Here is a 22,562-nt window from a genome sequence, read left to right on the forward strand (position 1 = left end):
AGCAGCCTACCTGCAACACTCTACATCTGGCTTAATTGTTGACAGTCACTGAACTACTGCAGGAACAACAGGAATGTTGTGTTAGCAATATCCCCCAGATATTTAAACAGCACAATAAGGTAAAAAAAAACTTTATTTTCTTTCTAAATTCAGATACGGGAAAGGAAAAGAGGCTCCAACACTGACATCGTGTAGTCCAGTTATTTCCCTTCATTGTACACCCAATCAATCATTGGAAGTTATCCTTTGCTTTGTCACTGAGGAAAGTCAAAATACAACAGATATCTGAAGTGAATTTTCATGCCATTTAATCGGTCCATTTTCTCTGTATAGATTAAAACACTTTTTCTGCTGGAAACTAACAGATAGTACTCAGGCACTCACAGCTCACTGTGTTAAATCACATCCTATCTTCAGAAAGCATCATTAAAATAGAGCATTAATACCTTCTCTTTCTTTGTGCAGTAGAGAATCAACCTACTTTACAATAGAGACGAAGAAAACACAGAAGTACACCAAGAGATGCACTGAGCACAGACTGGTACAAGTCGGCTGTCCCCAACAAATCACCCACAGAGCCACTCATGCACAAGTGGCTGCTCATCACTTACAGGTCCAGCCATAAACAGCAGAAAGGAAGGACTGCGTGATCCACAAAACCAGAGCTGCTTTTATGAGAACAGGAGCAACAATCCTCTCTCAACACGAGTCAGTTTGGGATTCGAACCATTTCCAGCTACAGAAGGACCCCAGCACTTTGCGCTTTGCTGGTAACCAGGGTTTTGCAAACAAGAACAACAGACGTTTGACAACAGGAGCTCCACGCACGCCCCACATGCCTTCCTCTCACAGAGTCAGCAGTCAGCATTCAAGCTGGATCAATACCAGACACAGGCTTCCAAATCTCACGGCAAGTGCGATTAAGCAGAGCTCAGTACCGGATGCGAACACAACAGCAGTAACAAACAGGACAGCGACCCGTGTTGTTTGTTCTTCTCGCCAACGCTTCCACTTCAAGCACCAATAAACAAACAACACAAACCCACAAACTTACGAGAGAGAGAGTGCGTGCCTTTGGGTAAGTACTCGAAGAGCAGGGAGCTGTCGTCGCCCAGCACGTCGGCCTTCAGCGACAGCAAGCTGTTCTTGCTTATGAGTGCTGCACGCAGGTTGGCGACGGCGGCAGCTTGCAGAGCATCCTCCCTGTCCAGGGGGGGCTGTGGCAGGTAGCTGCCCTCCCCAGCACCCAGCAGCTGCTCCTCAGTGTGTGCAAACAGGTCTGGCCGTTCCCCCCGGCTGTCTGAGCTGCTGGGCTCCGCCGCCGTCACATCAGCACCTGTGCAAGGAGAAATGCCATGAGCAGGATGCACTGTGTACACCTGACATCCATCTGTGACCCCCAACCACACTGTGACCCCCCACTGAAAGTACTGAACACCATCAGCAAACAGCCTGTGATAGGTTGAGTGTGATTGTTGATGTGAAGGAACTCTTTTCTGTATCTGTAATCTTCACAAACCAAAAAGCTCCCTACCAAAAAAGGCTGCTGTCCCATTCATGGGGAGCTTCGAGCACTGCAGTTCCTCTGCCTGGTACCTGCAGAAGCAGAGCACCTTCGTCCACCCGTGTTTGGTTTTCCTAATCACGTGCTATCAGCATTATTCCCTCCTTTGACTTTTATTTATGGGTATGTATCCCATACTACCTCTGCAACTGAGCACAAGCCTTAACAGGTACATGCGTTTCTCCTACAAGATAATGAAGTTTGTTTTCCAAACATTTCCACATAAAGGGAAGTTACGAGAATTTAAAACACAACAGCTGCTCCAACAGAGGGTGAAGAAAGCAAATCAAAGTGCACTGAAACAGGAACACGTCCCAGCTGAAGCAGGGACAGCTGCAGGAGCCCCATCCAGGTGTTTGCCAACCCCATGGGCAGCAGATCCCTCCCCTCCTCCCGTCCCATCTCAGAGCTGCCCATGGACATTAAACGACGTGCCGCTGTTGGCTGCACACGGACACTAATTGCTAAAACACACACAGATTAATTGTAACCACAACAATGCATTAAACGTTCCTCAAAAGCCAAGATTAGAGGCAGGTGGTGAAATAGAGGCTTTGGAGCTCACAGTATTTATAGCTGCAGTAACCTAATCAAATACACGTTACGGCAAAACCAATATCCACTTAGTGACATAAGGACTCTCCGTACACCCAAACCCAAAAAGTCATCAAGTTCCTCTCCCCGAGATTCCAAAACCACTTCTCTTTGGGATGCAGCTCTTTTTAATGGGATTGAGCCAAAGAATGACATGAATCAAAGGCATCTGTCCTTGCCCAGCAATCCAGCCATATCCTGGAGCTCTGCAGAAGCACACAAACCAGGACCTGGACAGCATGCACCCACAGCACTGCAGCTCCCAGCCCTTGGCCATGCCTCTGATCCACCCCCAGCCCCAGAGCTGCCCTGGGATTAGTGCTGAGCTCATTAGTCTCCTTAGCAATTAATTATTTGGTAGTTATTCTCTTACAGCAGCCTGCTTTCCGTAGCGTTGAAGCTTTAGAAAAGCTGTATGAGTCTGTTGACTTGGATTAATAATTCACTGATGTGGTTTTAAAAAAGCCGAAAAGGCATCCCTGAAACTTTGATATTATCTTGGAAAGCTCATATTTACACACAAAAACATAAGACAAAAAGGATCATTGGAAGCCTGAGTACAGAAACCCACACTTGGTCACCACTACTGCCATTCAGAAAGATGTTACTTGAAAGATACATAAGCTCAGATCTTGTCACAAATGCAGGCATCAGAAAAACAAAGCCAAGCCAGCAGCCTACCAACTATAGCGCATCAGCATCAAGGTTGTCACTGTAAGGGATTCAGCCTCAGGTAGCTTTCAGCTTTGAAACCAAGCTGTAGTGAAGTGCTTCACAAGTGAAGTAGCTCTGCATGGGGCTCCTGGGGAAGGGCTGCAGAGGAAACCAAGGTGATGCCATGTACCAATAGCAGATCTGCTGAAGGCAGCAGTTCCTTGACTTGAGCTAGGAAATACTCTGCCAGGCTGCAAGTCCTAAATGGACTTCTTTCCTTCCAATGCAAGAGGCCATATTCTACTCCACCACTTTACAGTCATGCACAGAAGAATGCCTCCATCTCATAGAATCAAGGACAAGACCTCCAAGATCAACTATCAGCCCATCACCACCCTGGAGGCATCCAGGCTCTATAGAGATGTGGCACTCCATGGGCACAGTGGGGCGGGATGGGGCTCTTTTCCAACCCCAATGATTCTGTTCAATGATTCAACATTCCCCATCGTTTTCTCTTGCAGCGAAATGAAGGCTGCTGAAGGTGAAATAGTACAGAAGATGCTTTGCGTATTAAATACAAGAATATTTTATACAGATTAAGTTCATTTACAACAATGTAAGTTACCCAATTATTCACAGTGGGTCAAGCATAAATGCTGCAAATGACTTCCATCAGATAATTAAGCTTGCTATTTTAAGAGAAAAAGACCGGTTCCTTCCTCCCTTTGCTCCCACACCGGTGGCACTAACAACATACTGACAGACAGGTTACTCCTGGCATGCCCATTGATCCTGATGAAGTAAAACAGATGACCTCTCTGTTGGCTTATGGAGCTTCAGCTACTGCTTTCTCAGTATTTAAGGTCTCCTGTGAAGGTTCTGCCTGCAGACAGATGACCAGCAGTGCTCTCCATCCCCCACCCCAACCCATCCCTGTGGTCTCCATAGTCCTGCAGCAGGTGATGGCCAGGCAGGGCCCTCAACCTTAGGTCTGCTCTCCCTTCCCCACTCCTCACTGCACAGCCCAGACACGTGCACTCCCTGGCTGCCAGGCACACATCTCCTGCTCAGCTTGCACCACCAGAACACATTTTGTGCAAAGCTGCTCTCTTGCTCGTTGGCTGCCAACCTGTGCTGATGCACGGGGTTATTCTGTGCCATGCACAGGACTTTGCATTTGTCCTTGTTGAATCCGTGCTGTTTCTGGCACTGTTGTGTTCCAAAAAATCATTCCTCGCCGTCTGCTGCCATCCTACAACATGCTGAGGGTTTGCTCCATGCTACCAAGTCCTCCATTATCACAGGACACAGGCTTGGAGCCACCTGCAATCAACACTGTGCTGTCCCTGGTGGCTCTGACACAGCTGGATGGCTTGAGGGGTGGGTGGCAAATGTCACTGCTTCCTTCATAGTGTGACAAGCAGAAAGGGCAGAGGGATGCGAGGGAAGAGATGCCAACAGCAGCTTCCCCCGCCCCAGACGCTCATTCCTGCATCCCTCTGCTGCTCCTTCAGTTGTATTCAACTATTTGCATAGCTGCAAAGCGAAACTGAGACGGGAAATGATGGCCATTAAAAATAGCCTGGCTTATCACAAAAAAAAAAGTTTATTTTTAATCCCGGATCAGTTCCCCAATCTGGTTCACTTTGTGGTTGCACAGGCACTTCCACCAGAACAACTGCAGGAGAGCATGGGGGTGGAAATAGAGCTCGAAGGGAAAGCGGAGTCATTGAAACTCAGCTTTCCTGTGCTGGCCATTAACTCCTCCTGCTGTTAAGGGCTGACCTGAGAGAAAAGCTGGATGAAATCAATGATGATGCTCTGAGCTGTCCCATGGGTCTGTATGGAGCATCCAGACAAACCTCTGACATGTCGAACTTCAGGAATGACATTTCTTGCCCACATTTAGGAAGATGCAGCTTGATCTCATGTGCAAATGACACAAACCATTTGTAAACTCCCAGGAGGAAAAGCTCTTTTGTTTCCTGGCCTTTTCCTTCTGAGCAAAGACAACATGATGCCTGGGCCATCAGCACGACGACCATCTTTTTACAGCTGCTAAAAATATCCCTCGAGTTTCTATTTCTGCCAGCCCCGTGCCCAAGAACCATCCTTCACCACGCTGTCACAACGGGCTGTTTGTCAGACAAAGCCCAGTGCTCTCAGGCAATGTTTACAGAGAGAAATGACGCCACGACCCACAGCTGTGATCGGCAGCACTTGTACTAACATAGCAGTGCACACATGGATTTAATGCTCATCATGTTCCAAAGAAGCCCCAGAGTCACAATTCAGGAATTACAGAGATACAGAGGTTCTAACGTGCAATGCTTTTCCCCTTCGCAGAAGCAGGACCTGACTTTGCATCAATGCATTCTAAAGGCATCACTGTATCTGCAGCTTTGTTGCCTTCAAAGCAATGGGCTGCAGGCAAATAGCAGCTGGGAAACCCCTTGCATTTATCTGTGGGTCTTAAAAAAATATATCACCTCTGGAATGATGGAAATGGTTACATGGGGTGAGTTAATTCTTTCTGAAACTATAGCTATTGAAATACTGAAGTGGTCCTCGCATGTGACAGCATGCCAAATAATTATCACTTCCAAATCCTTCAGAACAAGTATTAATCTTTTGAAACAAGTGCCTATAAGAAATCTCCTCCCAGACCACAATCAAAGCTGAGACCAATACAGCAATATTAGTTTGCATTTTTGGTTCGCTGCATCTAAAGAAGGAATCCCTCCTCCCTGCGAACACAAAGGCTGCGAAGGCAAAAGTGAAAGACAGATGATCACAAAGTGGGATCCAAAATGCTCAACCTTTCATTTCTCACTGCTGGGCATTGCAGTAAAGAAGGGTAAAGCAGTAGAGCTGTGAGGAGGCTGTTGGTCTAATCCTGGCACAGGGAACAGAAAATAGCGAGAAGGGCACTCAGCAGAGGGGAAGCGCCTCGGATCTCGGGAGTTAAAGCAGATTAATGGGATCAGGGCTGTGACTGGGGGGAGGAGGAAGAGGAGGAGGAGGGCTCTGGAGCACAGGGAATGTGGAGAGTGGGGTGGGGAGAGGAAATGGACACAGCTCAGAGCTAAAGCTGTGCAGGGTGGAACCATTTTGCAGCCAGGGTGTAGCCATGGGTAAGATTCCGGGCTGAAAAGCACTGACTTTGGTCTCCAGATTTGAAAACAACCCAACCAAACCCTTTAATAACAGAGCTCAGAACTGTTATCGCCATGAAGGCTGCACTCTAATAATTGAACAGAACAGCCGAACCCTGGGTACCAACACCACACTGAGTTCTTCCCCTGCTCACAGGATTTCAGACCCTTACTCCATCACACGACTAGAACACCTGCCAAGCAGCGCAGCATAAGCAACACCACTGGCACTGTCTAAAGGTGCTCAGTGCACATGCACACAGCCAAGACCCCAAGAATAATGTGAACACTGCCAAAGGAGAAAAGCTTTCCCATTCTGCAGACTCCCATCACTCCAGATGAACACATCATCACACTCTGGGCAGGTGATCAGACTGCTGTCCCACTGGAGCATCCCCTCGATGTCCCACAGCAACAGAAGATCCCTGCTCTGTGCTGGGATCAGTGCATCACCTCCAAGACAGAGGTAACCTGGGCAGAATCAAAGACTTGGATGGGAAACATCAGACCTGGATCCCTGTGAGGTCAGAAGATGAAGCCCTGTCCACCCCTGCCATGAAGGTCACCAGTATGGGTAATATAAAGCTCTTCTTACAGAACAAATAAGCATTTTCACTGCATTTAAACCAAGTAAAGGGAGAAGTTCCCAAGCTGCAGCATCTTTAAAAATGACTGTTCTGTTTGGAGATTAATTAGCATCGTTTCACAGTCAATTGGCACAAAAAAAGAATAAAATCACTTACAGCTTTAGGGTGCAAACACTCAGAAGATGCGTGGGAGTCCTTCCTTAGAAATCTAATCCTGATTCACAGCGACTGCACTTGAAGTAACACGTTAATAAAACCATCAATGAAGTCTTCGAGAGACACCCCACAAGTGACAGTGCTTTCCATTATACAGAAAGGCAAAAGCAGCTCTGCTAGTGAGAGCTTTGGAAACACCACCAGCCCTTCAGCCAGGCCCTCTAGATGTGCTACCAGCATAAGAAGCCCCAGCACTGAGTGGAAATGAGCGGGCAGCTGTCTCCAAAGCAAAGTTTCAGTGGCTGCAGTGAACTTCCCTGTATGGTGCCACAAAGTGCTCCCTTACAGCTGCTGCCCCTCGCTGAATTCAGAGTGTGATGCCCCTGTCATTTGCAAGATCCACCTTCCAAAACACTGCCTGCATCCTGCTGAAATGTGGGGCTGCTTGCAAGGAGGACTGAGAGGTTACCTGGCACGATGTCAGGAGGAAGATGCTAACACTGTAGTTTGATTAACTCTCCTGAATTAGCTTCGTGCTGCCAGAAGGTCTGTGCTAGTCCTCCAGCAAGACAGCATTTGCAAAGGGTACCCAGGCTATCCCGTATGCGGAGCTAGAAGATCTCACAAGCAGCATCTTAAAATAACCATATAGATCCAGAAAGATAAAGGAGCTTCAAAGGACACAGTTCGAGGTAACTTTTTTCTTAGCATACTCATGAAAGAGCATTCTGCACCCACTTCCTCAGCACAGGGGCACCCTTTTGTCTCTGCTCTGTGCAACGTGGCTGGGAACGCTTCTAACTGCAGGGTGCTGCAATCTGCCTTACAGAGCAAAGCCCAACACTACCAAATTCAAACACAACCTTAAGATGAAATTTCAAGAGCAAAGCACACATCCCCCATGGTAGTGACACAGCACAGACAGCTGTCATTAACTGTTTTTACACCAGAAACGTGCCATTTTTCCCTCATGTCTTGGAGCTAAGTGTGGAGCTATGTGGAGGTATGCTACCTTGGCTGCTTTGGAGAGAAAAGAACCAACAAGCACCTGGGTGGGACCCAGCAGCTCTGCAACTGCAGAGAGCAGACTGCAGGAGGGCTGCCTCCACCTGCTGGAGATGGGGAACACTCACGTGGTGTTCAGCAGACCCAAAGACCCTCCTGCCTGGAGAGAGGCAATGGGACAGCAGTGCCTGGGGCAGCAGGGACACTTGTGTTCTTTGCACACTTCTTCTCACCCTTCAGCAGCTCACACAGGAAGAATTCCATCTCTGCTCACTTCCCAGGCTGATGAATAAATGGAACGCCAGGAGCTGAGGCTCAGCAGGGCCATTTCACAGAGCTGCTCTCAGAGCAGTGCCCACATGCTGCCAACACACACAGCCCTGTGCTGCCTCAGTCCTGGTGCTCCGCTCACCTCACATTCAGTTTTTCCCTTTGCTCAATCAGGACGAGTGGAATATTGAAACAATTCCCCCAGCCACCAGCGCTCAACTCGCCCTTTTCCATCTTCACAAACACCTCTCTCATCGGAAACTGCATTTAGGACAAGATTTGCAACAGCCTCTTGGGCTGTGCCCGTTACCACGCTGGCTCAGCATCACACTGAGTCAACACCAGGAGCTGCACTTTCATCTGCAAACAGCTGTAAAGAAAAGGGCACTTCTGCTCAATTCCCTCACAATTAGGACTTTAACAATGTAGACATCATTCAGCTTCTAGTAACACAATCTCCTACTCTTGGCACTCCTTTCAAAAGCACAACTTGAAGAACATTCCATTTCTAAGCAGCTTGCTAAGACCAGTGCTGCAGTTGTTTCCTGTCGCTCCAACACACATGGTTTGCCTCAAATACCTGTCCCAAACCCACACACCTCACAGAACTACAAGTGTTTGAGTTGGTTTTAAGGGATGCAGTGAAAATGAAAGTGCCAATGGCATTCCAGGCACTCCATATCGAGCCTTTGCTTCAAACAACCCCGGAACACGTGCACTGCAAAGCCAGGATCCATCACAAATCACTGTTATCTTCAGCTATCTCACATTTTTCTTCTAACTGAAGTTGTTAAGATTTTATCATCAGCCAATTAGAATAATTACATGCAAGCCTACTGCAGTAGATAACTGTAAAATGTAGTACTTCTGACAATATTTGCAGGGTTACCCATTCATTTAAATGCCAATGAAAGCCACAGTCAAACTTTGGTATGCAAGCAACTTACACATCCTTTTTCAGCCCATAAAGACTATTCAGACTTTCACTACTGTTTATATTTCTTTTTTTCACCTGAATTTGAGAACAGAGGCATATATACAATCTCACCTACCCCTCTTGGATTCCAGTATGCAATGAAGTGTAGGCTAACCCCTATCACAGGCTGAATTTCTCAAGTCAGCCTGAGGGAGCTCAATGCCACACACTCTTTAAAGTCCTTACGGAAAAAACACCAAACCCAACATCACCAGCAGCCCTGGATCCATTAATTGCCCACAGTTGTGAAGACTGTACCATAAACAGATGCAATTAACTTTTCTCATGTCAGCCATGAAAGCAGAATGACTTACTTGGGTCTCGACTGCTGTACGGCCACCCTGAGGCAGGTAAAAAAGATGGCATTGGAGAACTTGCCCTGCTGTCATCCTCTACTTGCTGTGTAATGTGACGCACAGTTTCTTTATTTTTCCTGTTCTTCCTGCGCCCTGTGGGCTGCCAGCCATCCCCCACTCCTTGCTCTGAGAAAGCGTTCTGTATTGCACTATCCTTGGCAGAATGCAGTTCACTCCCTCCATAATGAGAGGGAGAAACCTGTTCCTCTTTAATACGTAACGACCCATAGCCCATGTCACTAGACCAAAGAGACTGGGATGAAACATCTTCGTGGCTGTCAGTTTTTGGTTCTGGATCCTCCTTCCCATAACTGCTCCCCCCTTCATGGCAGCTGGCAATAGCAGAATCTCCTGAAGAGTTTGCTGGACTCGTCCTCCGAGCCAGCCAGGGCGAAATGCTCCTGCCAGCCACCACCGCCGAGATCAGAGCGTCCGTGCTGCTGCTGGAGGGGGCTCCCAGCTCATAGTCCACAAGGTCATCCGAGGCATCTGACTTGATGCTTATGTCCAGAGCTGCCTTGATGAAGTTGTGGCAGGCCTGCACGATATCCGTCATCTGCAGATAGCTGGCAGCCGACATCACCTCGATGACATTCCTGCTGGTCAGCGCTAGGTGTGCAGAATACATGAAGTCAATGATTGCCTTAAAGCCTTGTGCAGTGACAATGTCTAAGTGGGTGACCGTGGCCTGGTCGGAGGTTTTCTGTACCTGGCAGTACAGCGTTTTGAAGTAGCGACTGCTCCCGAGCAGAACGTTTTTGTGAGCCTTGAAGATCTTCCCCTCCACAATGATGCAGACGTCACAAAGGATGCCGTGCTGCCGCTGCTCGTTCAGCTCCCGAAGCAGGTGCCGGTAGTGGGAGGCAATCTCCATATCTTCCTTTCTGTTATTCATCTGGAAGTCTTTGTGTTTCCTCTTCCACAAGTCCTGCATGGAGAAGGAAACAACTGTGTAACAACATCCAAACAAGCTCAGATCAATCCCAATCTGTACCACATTTGTTAGGAGGTACATCCCAGCTACTTATAAGCACAACCTTTTCAACCTTGCAGTAAAACCTGTTGTTTCCCTGGCTTTACATCCCCAAGTTTTCTCAGCCAGCCAAAGATGCTGGGTAAAAAAATGCTATAATTCATAGCTATTCTTCATAAGAGAGGTGCTCCAGCCCTACAGAGCAAGGGAGAACTCTTCCTTTCCTCCAAAACCTTGAATTTGTCCCAACATAAGAAGCTCCAGCTGTGAAGCTGACATTGAGGCCCACATCTCTGTAATACATGTGAGCGCTGGGAGCGTCACCATGGGCAGGCAAATCCTGGATTCAGGATACTGGTGATTGCTGCTAAAAACAAAATCCCCGAGTCCCAAAGGGTATGTGGTTAAATATAAGTGCTACCAACAAGGCTGAGCGAGCTCACAGCAACTTTTCAACACACACCCAGATCAAATCCACCTTCAGTCCCCATCTCTTCAAAGCAACCAGCAGCAGAAGGAAAGGCCTAGGGCAGCCACGACTGGGAACGTTCACTGATGTGTGCAGGAGGGTTTCCAGCACCAGGGAACACAGATACCTAAGACCATGCTCCTGCCTGTGCTATTAATACCACCTCCAGAAGCCAACCTCCTCCCTGCAACACGAACAGGCAGAACTGAGGTTCGTGTGCTTTAACTTCGTGCAGCTCTTCTGTAGAATCAAGCTCAAAAGAAAGCTTGTCTTCATGTGAAGGTGGTCAACAGCAGCATAGCCCTACACTATCCAAATGCCACTACATATGTGACACAGACCTACCTGAGGATTCAGCTCCAGCCACCTCTGTCTCAATGAATAGACAACCAAGAGTCAGAGTTGAGGAGCAAGAACATGAAGAACCCATCTGTAAAATGGCCTTTAAAGGCCTGGAAAGACTCTGTCAGACCCAGGCAGCATAGACACTCTCTAACCCATGCACTGAAGGCTTCACAGCCATCTTCAGCTTTGGGAGAACCACCTATTAAGGCAATGACAGTTCAGTTTTGTCTTTACTCCAGAAACCACTGCTGCATCTACTTTTAGGAGCTGAAGAATTGGCTTAGCTCCCTCAGGAAATATGAATTGCCACGCAAGATCAAGTGAGTTGTCCATCATCAATCCTGCCTCCACCAGCTGCAGTAGCCACGTGATGCTGAGGGAGATGCAAGACATCTCACAACACAGCCATGCAATGATCACAAGGCTCCAGATCTGGCACTTCCTTTTGCTCTTCCTTTACAGGTATCAAAATCCAGGCTACAAGATAGCATCTCCCCAGATCTGCTCGGAAAAATAATTGTCTCCTGCAAGGTAACTTTCCCCTCCTCAATTCAATAGAGATTAGCATCAGGAATACTTGTCAATATCTTCACTGTGCTTTTATGCAACAACAGCTTCTCCTGGATTTCTTCCTTAATGTCCTGCAGCTAGAAATTACCCCATTCCTCAACATTTTCTTTCTTTGTCACTTTAGATGTTCGTTGGGCTTAGCTCAGTGTGTGGCTGGGCTCCCCTTGCTGCTGGTAGCAACCTATTTCAGAAGCACCTCATTCTCTGTTAATGCTGCCTACGCCAACAACCTGGATTAGGCATTTGTCTTCTTCTACCTTCAGTTTAGAGCAGAGCAGTCTGAGCAGCAGACTGACTAATCCACCGCTTCTGACTGATGAAGCACTTGCTAGCTTGTTTATGAAATAGCTTCCCTCTGACTTAATTTCCTATCAAGAGATTTTTCTACTAACCACAGAAGAAAAAATAATAAAAAACCCTGAAAGATTCCTCCCTGGCTCCTCTCCTGCCTGCTGACAGCAGACACCCTGCAGCCACGCAGCCCTGTGCATGCCCACATCCCTAAGGGCTGGGGACAAGAGGAGGAGGTGCCTTCTGGACAGGAAAGCAAAGCCATCTGATGATGTTCTAGAATATAAAGAATACAATAATTCATGTTAAAGTAATGCAAAGATTCATCGCCCTGTGCAAATGATGACAGCTTTGTTTCAAAGCACTTAAATCTTAAGTATAAAGAGAGACGAATGGGGAAGACACCCATCACAAAGAGCAGCAGCCATCCACTGGGAGGAGGTTTTGTGACAGCATTTCCAAGTGTGCAAGCAAAGATGTTGAGTATTATTGATTAGACTGAGGACAAGAGTGCCTACATCTACCATGGCAGCAATTGTTACTGGGGATGTCTTGGTCCTTCCCTGGCTAAAGGTCTGCCCCCTGCACACATCATCCCCCACCCAACATTTGTCACAGCCTTGTACCTTTTAAATGAAAGGTCTTCGGGGGAGAAAATTAAATATGCCTCAAATTCAGAGGAATTAATTAGTTTTCTGTCTACCCGTGTCAAACGAGAACATCTGTTTAATGTCAAGGAGCACCAGGGAATTAATCCAAGTTAAATTTAAGGCAATTTGCTAGTAGTTAAAAATTCAGGAAGCTTCAAAACCCTGCGCTCTTCTGTTCCAATTTCACACGCTGTTTTGTGGCCTCTTGGCTGGTGTAGGGCTTTTTATTCCCTCCTTTTCTTGGTAAAAATGTTTATCTCCACTTACAAGATACAGTGGAAGGATTTCTTCAGAAAGGCAGAGCCCCTCCGCATCCTGGTGGGAATGCAGCATAGACACCACTGAGATTGCTAGAGATGGACCCCAAAGATCAATGCTGTTTTTTACTTCACCACTGGTCTCTTTAATGCACTGAAGGATCTCAAAGCTGAACATGTACAGAAATTCTTTTGGCTTGGGCCCCTGGTGACAGCACACGGCCCAACACAGCTTTCCAAGAAGCCAATGAACCGTAAGAGCTCATCTGTAGATTTGCCACTAAATAAATGGTTTGAGAGCAGGCTTTCTCCATAAGTCAGTTTACAGATAGTACCGTATTTCCATTGCTTTCCTAGAAATAACTAGAAAAATCATCCCTAAACAAACAGCGCTTGCATGTAAGAGCAAAAAGAACCAGCGAGATTTAATCATCACCTTCCTGCCAACTTCTGCCAACATACAGGGCAGCTTTTTGTTTCTTGTGTTGTCAAAGCTCTGGTCTTAAAGCAAGCATTAAGAATTTATACACATTTTAACCCCAACTCGAACGAACCTAGCTGTACAAATGCACCGTTTACGGAAAGTGTTTATTTTGCATTAGCAGTACAGTTGTTTGTACACGAAAATATCACTTGATGGCATAATAACAGCCTGAGTAAACAGAATAGTCACTTAAAGTGAATTTCACCTCCGGCAAAAAGAGGAGTCAGTAATGCTTACACAGCCAACCTCTCTGCATACATACCTGGAATAAATCCCCCGACCAAAATCTCTCAATTAAGGGGTTCAAATGAGTAGTGTCTTAAACTCAGCAAATTATTTCAATTTTGAGCAAGAGCCACAGAGAAGAAACGCAGCACACAGATGAAAGGCTCCACCATCCCATCCCTTGGGAAACGGTGGGGACAAAAATAAACTCCAAAGAGCTTCATTCCCTTCACTCCGACAGAAAACAGCAGCAGAAATGGACTACAGTTCTTCCTCATCTGCTGAGGGCCCCATACAAGAGGAAAAGACTTCTTGCTGTCTCTAAAAACTGGAACCCTGTGGCATTTAGCCTGGTGCCATTTTCTTAATGTAAGCTTCCACCCTTAGCACAGAGGGCTCTGGTTAGGGAGCACCAAGCAGCACACACCTCCACCGGGCAATCCGTGCTCCCTGGGGAACATAGGCCAGCTGGAATGTCACCAAAAATGTGCTGTTTCCTCCCCCATTCGTCTCCAGACAAAAGGAAAAACAGATTAAAGAGGAACCAAAATTCACTCGGATGGTTTATGATACAAAAGAAAGCCCACCACCAAGAAAACAAAAACAAATGCACCCCATGGCTGCTTCCCCACCCCATGGCTGCTTCCCCATGTCGTCTCCATATCTCCACTCCCAAGACATTCCAACATTGTTTAAATTCCTCTCCAAAAGAGCTCTGCAAGGTGAGATTGGACTGACGCTCCCCCTCACACAAGGTTCTCTGTATGCACAAGTTTCACTTTTACCCATTTAAAGACAACAGAAATACAGGGGATTCCTCCTACCCACACACCCTGTGCTGAAGGGAAAAAAGAAAAGAACAAAATCACAATGTAACCTTAACAACTGAAAAGGACAGTGCCTGTATTTGGAATATCCTTCCAAATGAGAGAGAGAATGGAAGAACTGGGACATCAACGGGTGGTGATTCCCTGCAAAGACACCACTTGAGCTTTTCCAATGCACAGCTCCCAGCTGAAGGGTCGCCTCACAAGGGCCTTTGAAGAAGAGCACACAGCTACTAGGATAGTTTTCATTTCCTTATACTGCTTTCTCCAAAACTGTATTTGTGTTTTGGTTTTATTCAAAGTAGGTGGAAGTCACAGCTTATGAAAATGAACAGCTGCCACAAGAGAAATTCTTCTACTTTGATTCAAGAAACCAGTATGTTGTGAAGTTGGTCATATGTTTTTCAGTGAACTTAAACAAAACAAAGAAAAAAGCAAGCACAAGACACCTCACTGCCACCACCAACCCCACAGCTGCATTGCCTAGGTGCATTTTTATCAGGAGATTTGAGCCCCTTCAATTCTCATTGACTGTTGCTCCATCTACCTGATGGAGATTCACTAAAACACCCATATTCTAGGCCAAGCTGGATGGGACTTTGAGCAATTTGGTCTACACAGAGGTATTCCTGACTATTGCAGGGGGTTGGAACTGGATTGTCTTAAAGGTCCCTCCCAACCTAAACTGTTCTATGATTGTATGACTGAAGCCAGTGCCACTCATATCAGCAGTTCCACTTGGCATCTCTTCAGCAGGTAATGCCCAGGAGCCCACGAGCAGAGCTCCAACACTGCACTCCAGCAGCTGCAGCACACAGCCAAGAGCTCACTCCCTGCTAAGTGTTGGTGGATTAAAGGGATTTCACTCCACCTGTCTGGATATAGAGCTTGTCAGGACATACAATATGTTTAAGACCACACCATCAGGCTACAATCGCTTTTGCTGTGAAAACACAGAGATCTAAATGCAATTAGGAACTAGATGAGGGCCAGTTTCAGCAAGAGGAATAAGGATGTTCAGAAAGCTTCGTGCTACCAGCTCTTCATTCAGCTGTTACAGCTTGGCTTCTGCAACCTGAACAAGAACCAGAAGCAAAACCTAACCCTAACCCTGGTAAGCAGAACACAAAAACAACAGAGCTATCATTAAACATTTCACATCCCACTTCACAGCTTTCAGACAGTGGTGTGTGTGGCTGGGACCTGTCAGACCACTGACTTGAGGCTGCTGGGTCAGCTCCAGCCTGCAGAACCTGCGGGTACAGAAACACAGCAGGACGATGGGACTTCCAAGGGTAGCTTAGAGAAAATCATTTATTAACCTTCATCAATTCTGACAGTGCATGAAGAACTTCACAGGAAAATTAAAGCTGGGGAAAAACTGTCAGCCTCCTCAGTTTGGAAGGAGAGCAATTAGAAAGCAGAACTCAGGGAAAAAAAACACCAGACATGTTGGTTTCTCTGCAGTGTTCTTAACAGTCAGCGAAAAGAGTTTTAGTGGCCTTCTAAGAGAAACTCCAATTTAAAAAGAAATAAGAAGCAAAAACAAACAGAAAAAAGCCCCAATTACTGCTTACCAGTAACAAACTGGGTTCCAGCTCTGGTGCTTCTCCTGCAGCAGCTGAGGACATCAACAGTCCGAGGGCAGCACAGCAGTGCCCTGCTCTTGGCCTTCCAACAGCACTGGGGTGAACTCTTGCAGAATGACAGAGCTGTAATAAAAGACAAAACCACATGTTCTTAGCATTGAATGACAAGATCACTGAACAGCAGCAGTACAGGCTGAAGTCCTTCCCCTCCAAACAAAAGATCTATGTATGATCTAATGAACAGAAAGATGATGACTCAAAGCATATCTACACAAGAAAGGTAATTAAAGCCAGGTTACCTTCTTGCAATAGTGTCAGCAAGTTACTTCTTATAAGTATGGGAAAAAATAACCTAACTTTGGATACTGAAACTTCAAACAGACCCACGAAACAACAGTGTTTCCTGTTTGGTAGCTTTTGAAAACATTCTCACTTTAATGACTTTTCAAAGAGACATCTGTGGCCCAAAGGGCACCAGTTCACCTTATCTGACCTGTAAAATACTGGGCCTAAAAGTTGCCAGTAGAGCTCCTGACAAAGCCTGTGTTTGCAAAGGGATGCTCAGGATATTCCTCTTGGAACACGGGAGGGACAGTTCCTATGGCTGATGCCATTCCAGGTTATGAGACAAAACAACCCCAGATCATCACAAAGAAAACATCAGAAAACAGAAACGAACAAAGCTTTTCCACTAAATTTTATTGAACACCTGGAAGCTTTACTAACAAGACACCCTCTGGATACTCTCTTTCCATCACCACATGACAATGTCTTTGGATGCTCTGAACTTACCAGTATTTGAATGCTTTCTGTTAGCGAAGCAAAGCGCCACGATGTTTCACAGCTGCATCGTGCATGGTTTGGTGAGGGAAGGAAGGTGGGAAGGAGCTCCACGAGGTTCTTCAGATGTCCTGCGTTTGGGAATGGAAAGAACAGGAAGGTGAAAATCTACATGAAGTTGAAGCCAAAAAATAACTGTCACTTCATCACAAGCAACAGGTGAAACAACTCAATGCTTACGAGACTGTTTCCCAGCTCAAATGTGGAATATTCTGAAATACTGCTATGACTACATGCATGGAAAGCGAGTTAGCCCTTCCCTTGCATTAAGGCAGAGTTTAACACCAGATTTTAACTGACAGCTTCTGGCCACGCTTCCAGACCGAAGTGCTCTGAGGAACACTCAACAGAAAACTACACTTGCTGAAGCTGCTTGAAGATCTCCTATCAGCGTTGCATGTTCTAATTAGCACCATAAAGATATAATTAGCATTGATACGACTCCTGCAACACACACCCTTCACACGGGTTTAATATTAACCCAACCTCACTGTTACAGTCATTCTCACCGACACCCCAAAACCAAACTATTTGCCTGAGGTTACAAGGAAACCCTGCCTGCGTTGTACAGAATGGAGACATCCAAATTCTATTCCTGCTCATCTCTGCTGAATCACAGCCTCCAAAAGGCAATGCCGTGCCTGAGCCACAGGGCAGCACACAGCTGCCTCTTCCTCTTTACAGACAGTCAAACGTTCTGAAGAAAACCCACAAAGCCATCGAAAAAGATGCATGTGCCCACCAGGAAAGCAATGCAGCCAGAAGGAACGCGTCCCAACTGTCAGCTAATGCAACAGGATGCACCTTTCTGAAAGGGCACCGTGTGCACACCTCTCTGCACAGCAATGAGGCACAGAGGAAATGCAGGGTGGAAATATCCACGTGCTTCCCTCATCCATCTCCCCACAGCTTCCAGCTCTGTCCCTCCATCTCCATCCGTGTGGGGCACAGCACAGAACAGCCAATGGCAAAGCAAGCACTGAGAAGGTTCAAGAGGTCCCGTGACACCGGAGAGATGAGAATTCAGCTGTCTGATCCTCTGTCAGCATTAAAGAGAGCCCAACAGCTGGACCAACTGAGCTTACCTGTCCCAGTGCCACTGACTCCTGCAAGAGCTGAGCTCACAATGCAGCCACAAAAATAACCGAAGCGAAAGACTTCACATCTGTGCCTCTGTTACCCAAAACCCAACATAAAAAGCACCAGTGAGAAAGAAGGTTAAGGCACGTCATGGTGGGAATTACCCTGCTGGGAGCTTCCCCCCAAATGCTTTTGTTGGGTTTTTGGCTTTTTCACATGGGGATCTCTGCTAAAACTCCCAAACCCGGAACGTACCAAGGGTGGAGGGCAAGGAGGAAAAATCACAGGGTGATTTTAAAAGGGAATTATAGGGGGGGCTGAGGGAAAGGGCACCTAAAGGAGAGAATAGAGACACAGGATTTGGGACCACAATAGCAGACAACACATGTGGTGCTCTGCTTCCTTCATGTCTGTAGTTCCTAGTACAGCACTCAGTGCCTTGGACAGGCATCCCTTCGAACTTTGTAGTGCCAATCTGATCCTTCTTTTCCCCCATCCCATAACAGCTGATCAAACCCAGAAGAGGAATGAAGGCAGGAGAGACACACAGCAGTCAGAAGGAAGCCTGTAAGCTGCTCTTGTGCTTTGGCAGCACCTCATCCTCCTGCACTGTAGAGCAGGACTTTAGGAGCACTGTATCCTGATTACCTCTTTTATCAGCGTTTAATTAGTTGGTGTCAGGTTTGAGTATTTTAAGCTCTAATAGCCAACACAGACTATTGATTCTTGTGTTTCAGAGCACTGGTGAGAAAGGCATTTCCTCCAGTGGTATATCACTATAAAAGGTGTCAGTTTTGTTAACATCTTCATCCTGAAATATTAACCGTAAGTTGAGAAACACAAGAGGGAGAAGCAGCTGGGGTGGAACAGGCATTTTGGATACAAGAAGGAGACCAAAATGATGGAAGGTAGCTGGGGATTGAAGCGGACACAGGTATAAACATATTCCTTAATGTGTAAAACCCCGCTCACTTTTCTAAGTAGGGTTCTTAAGCAGCTAAGTTCTTGGCATGCGCTCCGACATTCTTGTTACTAAGTTTATTTTAATCCACACATAAGCCAATGGCTGTGTCTGTAGAATATTTCTTGAGGCTTCGTGTCCTCCTTGCTTTACAGAAGACCCCACCTCAGCTTCGCCATAAAGCAAACACAGGCAATATCCAATGTAAAGCAATCTAGTGCAGGATGATTCCCTCGCAGTCAGGCTGCAGAGGGGTTGGCTCTCACCCTACCTGCAAAGCTACACAGCTCCAATAATGCCTGTGTGTGTCCTCACCTCCCTGCAACCCAACACCGCCCAGTGGAACACCTTTCCATCTCATTAGAATTGCTGTCCAGGACCATGACCTGCCTGCGCAGTGCATGGGAGGCACTCAGCACCGACGCTTCATCAGCAGCCAAAGCACAACCTGATGTTTCTTGAGTATACGGAAAGGAAAGAAAGCTGAAGGAGCTGCTCAGGGAATGGCTGCTCATTTGTAAGGAGGTGCAGTGAGAACCTCAGGCTGCACCGCGTTTACAAAGAGCATCTTTAGCATATCTGTGATGTTTCATCAGTACACTACATAGTGTTCTAGGAGAGGGGAGCGAACAAGGCATCCCTGCTCCTCAGGAGCAGCTGATGGAGCCCAGCACTCCACAGGCAGCCATGGGATGGGATGGGTCCCAAGAGGAAGGCAGATAAAAAGGAGGAAAATCCGACAGCAGCTCAGGGAAAGGGGCTGTAATGCAAAGGTGCCACCTGGGGAAAACAAGAGGGAGGAATAAAGGGATGTTCTGAAGGAATAAAGTGGAATTCTAACCCCCTCCAGCTCCATCTCCCAGCACCTTTCACCTTCTGGACAATAGAAGTCCCAAATATCTCATGCAAATAATACAGGTGAGCCGTGTGCTGACTCAGGAAGGAGTAAACCAAGTGCAACACACAGCAAACATAGTATTAACCCCCTGATACAAAGCATCCACTGCTCTGCACAATGGACACAACCTGCTGGGAATCACAGTGTGTGCACAGGATGAGCACAACAGCTGCAGGTCGCTCCCTCTCTTTGTTTGGCATTAAGTTAGAAAACACCCTGTGAACAGGAGCAAATAAAATAATTAAGCTTTCAACAACCATGAATGCACTGAATCAACTTAAGGGGAGTCCACAGAGCGTTACGGAGCACTCGGGCAGGCACTGAGAGCAGCACAGAAAGGGAAAGAGTGCAGGGAAAGGCTGATGTGCTGCGGTCCCGCTGGTGGGTGTCAGCCAGTGCTGCAGGACAGGAAACTTCAGTCAGGAACTAAACAGATCTGCAAAGAAATGATCAGAGCGAGAGGAGAGCGCAGGCATGAAGGTTTGGTTAAGGAGCTGGGCTGACAGCAGGTAACAGAGCTCTCATTGCTCTGCAGAGCTGGGGGTGCTGAACTGGAAGAGCTCAGAGGAAAAGCAGATAGAAAAACCCAACCCCTGTCACAAAGAACATCTCCTCTGCTGTCCCAGAAAACAAAGACCACGGGGAAAAAGTGGCCCATTTTCCTCCTCCAAGAGCCCCGCGTACAGGTCATGTTTTCAAAGCCTGAATCCTGAGTGCTATAGAATGCAGCAGCTTTTAACACGTATAAATAACCGCTCAGCATCAGAATGATCCCAATATACTCACTGGGGGGTTTTTACTAATGCTGTGCTACAACCAACTCGATCCCATAAGAGAGATGCTGTGAGCTCTGCCAGTCCCCAAAACAGCAGCAGAAAGTGACAATCCAGCCCTGCACACTGAAATCGCTGTGACTAATGATCCACCCCACCCTCCGTCAGGTTTTGTTTCTTTCCCCCACCCCAGCATTAAGGATTTCCCAACACACAACTTGACAAACAGCGAGGGAATGGGATTGGGTGGGATTGCCATGGGAAAGTAGTTATTTGTTTGCAATTCAAAGCTGCTGTAAGAGACATAGAAAGAAAGGTGTGGGTATGGAGAGCTGTGAGTTCATCCATCCTGGGCAACATCAGCTCTGCATGGGGAAATAAAAGGAAAAGCCTCGTCCCCCCATCACCTTTATGGGAGATACACGCAACACACGAACAGCAGAGCAGCTCCGAGCGCAGCACCGCACTCATAATGAATACTTTATGGAGTTCAGAGCCGGGACCCGGCCCCGGATCGGATCAAAGTGACACCGAAAGGCACCAACTCGAGTGCAGGTGCTGCCTGCAAAGCACGCACCTCCCAGCCGGCACCGCCGCAAACAATGCCCGGCGTGCCAAGTGCATCGCAGCCACCGCACAAACAGCGTCGGGAATCCATCCCCAACTGTTCAAGTGCCCCTTTGTTCGTCCTCCCGTCATCAGGTGAGACCCCCAAAGATACAGCGCTAAGGCACAGGGTTCCTCCCGGCCCTACAGCTGTCAATGGGGCATTGACACAAAGGGGTTATAACGCCCGAGGGGCACTTTGTGCGGCTTGGGGGCAAAGCAGAGGGCACTGCACTTGTTACAGCCCCACGGGGGCACCCACAGCCCTTACGGGAGCGGGGATCGCCTTTGGGGTTTGGTTGTTTTATCACCCATTAAGGGTGTTGTTATTATTGCGTGTTGTCATTATCTCTAAAAGAGGGTCACTTCCCCCATGTCAGCCCGCAATTAAAATGGAGGCGCTGCGAGCCGGGCTTTAGGGGGAGACAATAAACCAAAACGGGGCTGGATGGAGGCAAAGCAATAATAAATAAAATAAAAATAGGGGGTAAAAGGGGAGAAAACGTGAAAAAAGCGGGAGAAGAAAAAAAAAAAGGGGGGGAAAAGGGGGAAAAAGAGGAGGGGGGAAAGGGGGGGGGTAAAAGGGGGCAAGGAGAAGCGGAGGGCCGCAGGGAGCCCCGCAGCACCGTTACCTCATCCCTCCGAGCAGCACTTGGGGGCTCCCGACAAACTCTCGCTCCAACTTGTGGCGGCTCCGGGGGCGGCGGGGCCCAAACGGGACAACGGGGCGGCCGGGAGAGTGAGTGAGTGAGTGAGTGTGTGTGTGTGTGTGTATGTGTGTGTGTGCCCCCCCCGCACCGCACCGAGCCGCGCTGCCTCGAGCCGGGCGGGTGTTGACGCAGCAGAAATTACCAGCTGGAAAATTCCCCTTTTGGAGGTTACCGGGGAGGGGGGGGGGGGGGTTGTGGGAGGGGCGGGGGGCGGGAGGAGAGGAGGGTGGGAGGAGGGAGAAGGGGGAGGGACGGGGGGTTAAACCTGCCCCCCACCCGCACCCCATGAGCGTGGACCCCCCCCTCCCCCCCTCCCCCCGCAGTGACCCCCTGAGGTGAACCCCCCCCATCCCCGTACGGATCGATGGCGATGGAGCGCTGCGATGGGGATAACGGTGGGAATAGGGAGGAATAAGGGGGGGGGGGAAGCGGGTCGCCCGCTGAGGGGGGGGCGGCCATGACGGCCCCCATCGCCTCAGGGCGGGGCGCGCGCTTACCTGGGCCCCATGGAGAGGAGAAGGAGGAGGAGGAGGAGGAAGGAGCGGCCGCGCTCCCTCGGTCACTCCGCGCCTCAGCCTCCCCCCGGCGGGAGGGAAGGGGAAGGGGGAGGGGGGGTGAGGGGGGTGAAGTCGGATGAGGGAGTGAGGGAAAAGGGGGGGGGGGAAGGAAGGGGGGGAGGCAGCCGGGCGCGCTCCCG

General features: G+C 48.0%; 1 protein-coding gene across 11 annotated transcripts in view; it reads right to left on the reverse strand.

Annotated features, from left to right (window-relative positions):
* ZBTB46 (zinc finger and BTB domain containing 46) overlaps window positions 1–22,508 on the reverse strand; it is a 36,640-nt gene extending 14,132 nt beyond the window's left edge. For 2 of the 11 annotated variants that reach the window (XM_015881914.2, XM_032448523.1), the window contains exons 1-6: window positions 22,363–22,508; window positions 21,788–22,023; window positions 16,790–16,908; window positions 15,986–16,120; window positions 9,276–10,245; window positions 1,055–1,336 (exon numbers count right to left, since the gene is read on the reverse strand). In XM_015881914.2, the coding sequence (XP_015737400.1) occupies window positions 1,055–1,336; window positions 9,276–10,245; window positions 15,986–16,039 (1,306 nt within the window). In that variant the 5' untranslated portion in view covers window positions 16,040–16,120; window positions 16,790–16,908; window positions 21,788–22,023; window positions 22,363–22,508. Of the gene's footprint in view, window positions 1–1,054; window positions 1,337–9,275; window positions 10,246–15,985; window positions 16,121–16,789; window positions 16,909–21,787; window positions 22,024–22,362 lie in introns of those variants that run through there. The other 9 variants (XM_015881911.2, XM_015881913.2, XM_015881910.2 and 6 more) reach the window with 9 other exon arrangements.
* Window positions 22,509–22,562: the final 54 nt, after the last annotated feature.

The sequence above is a fragment of the Coturnix japonica genome, chromosome 20, assembly GCF_001577835.2.
Source record: "Coturnix japonica isolate 7356 chromosome 20, Coturnix japonica 2.1, whole genome shotgun sequence".
Classification (NCBI taxonomy): domain Eukaryota; kingdom Metazoa; phylum Chordata; class Aves; order Galliformes; family Phasianidae; genus Coturnix; species Coturnix japonica.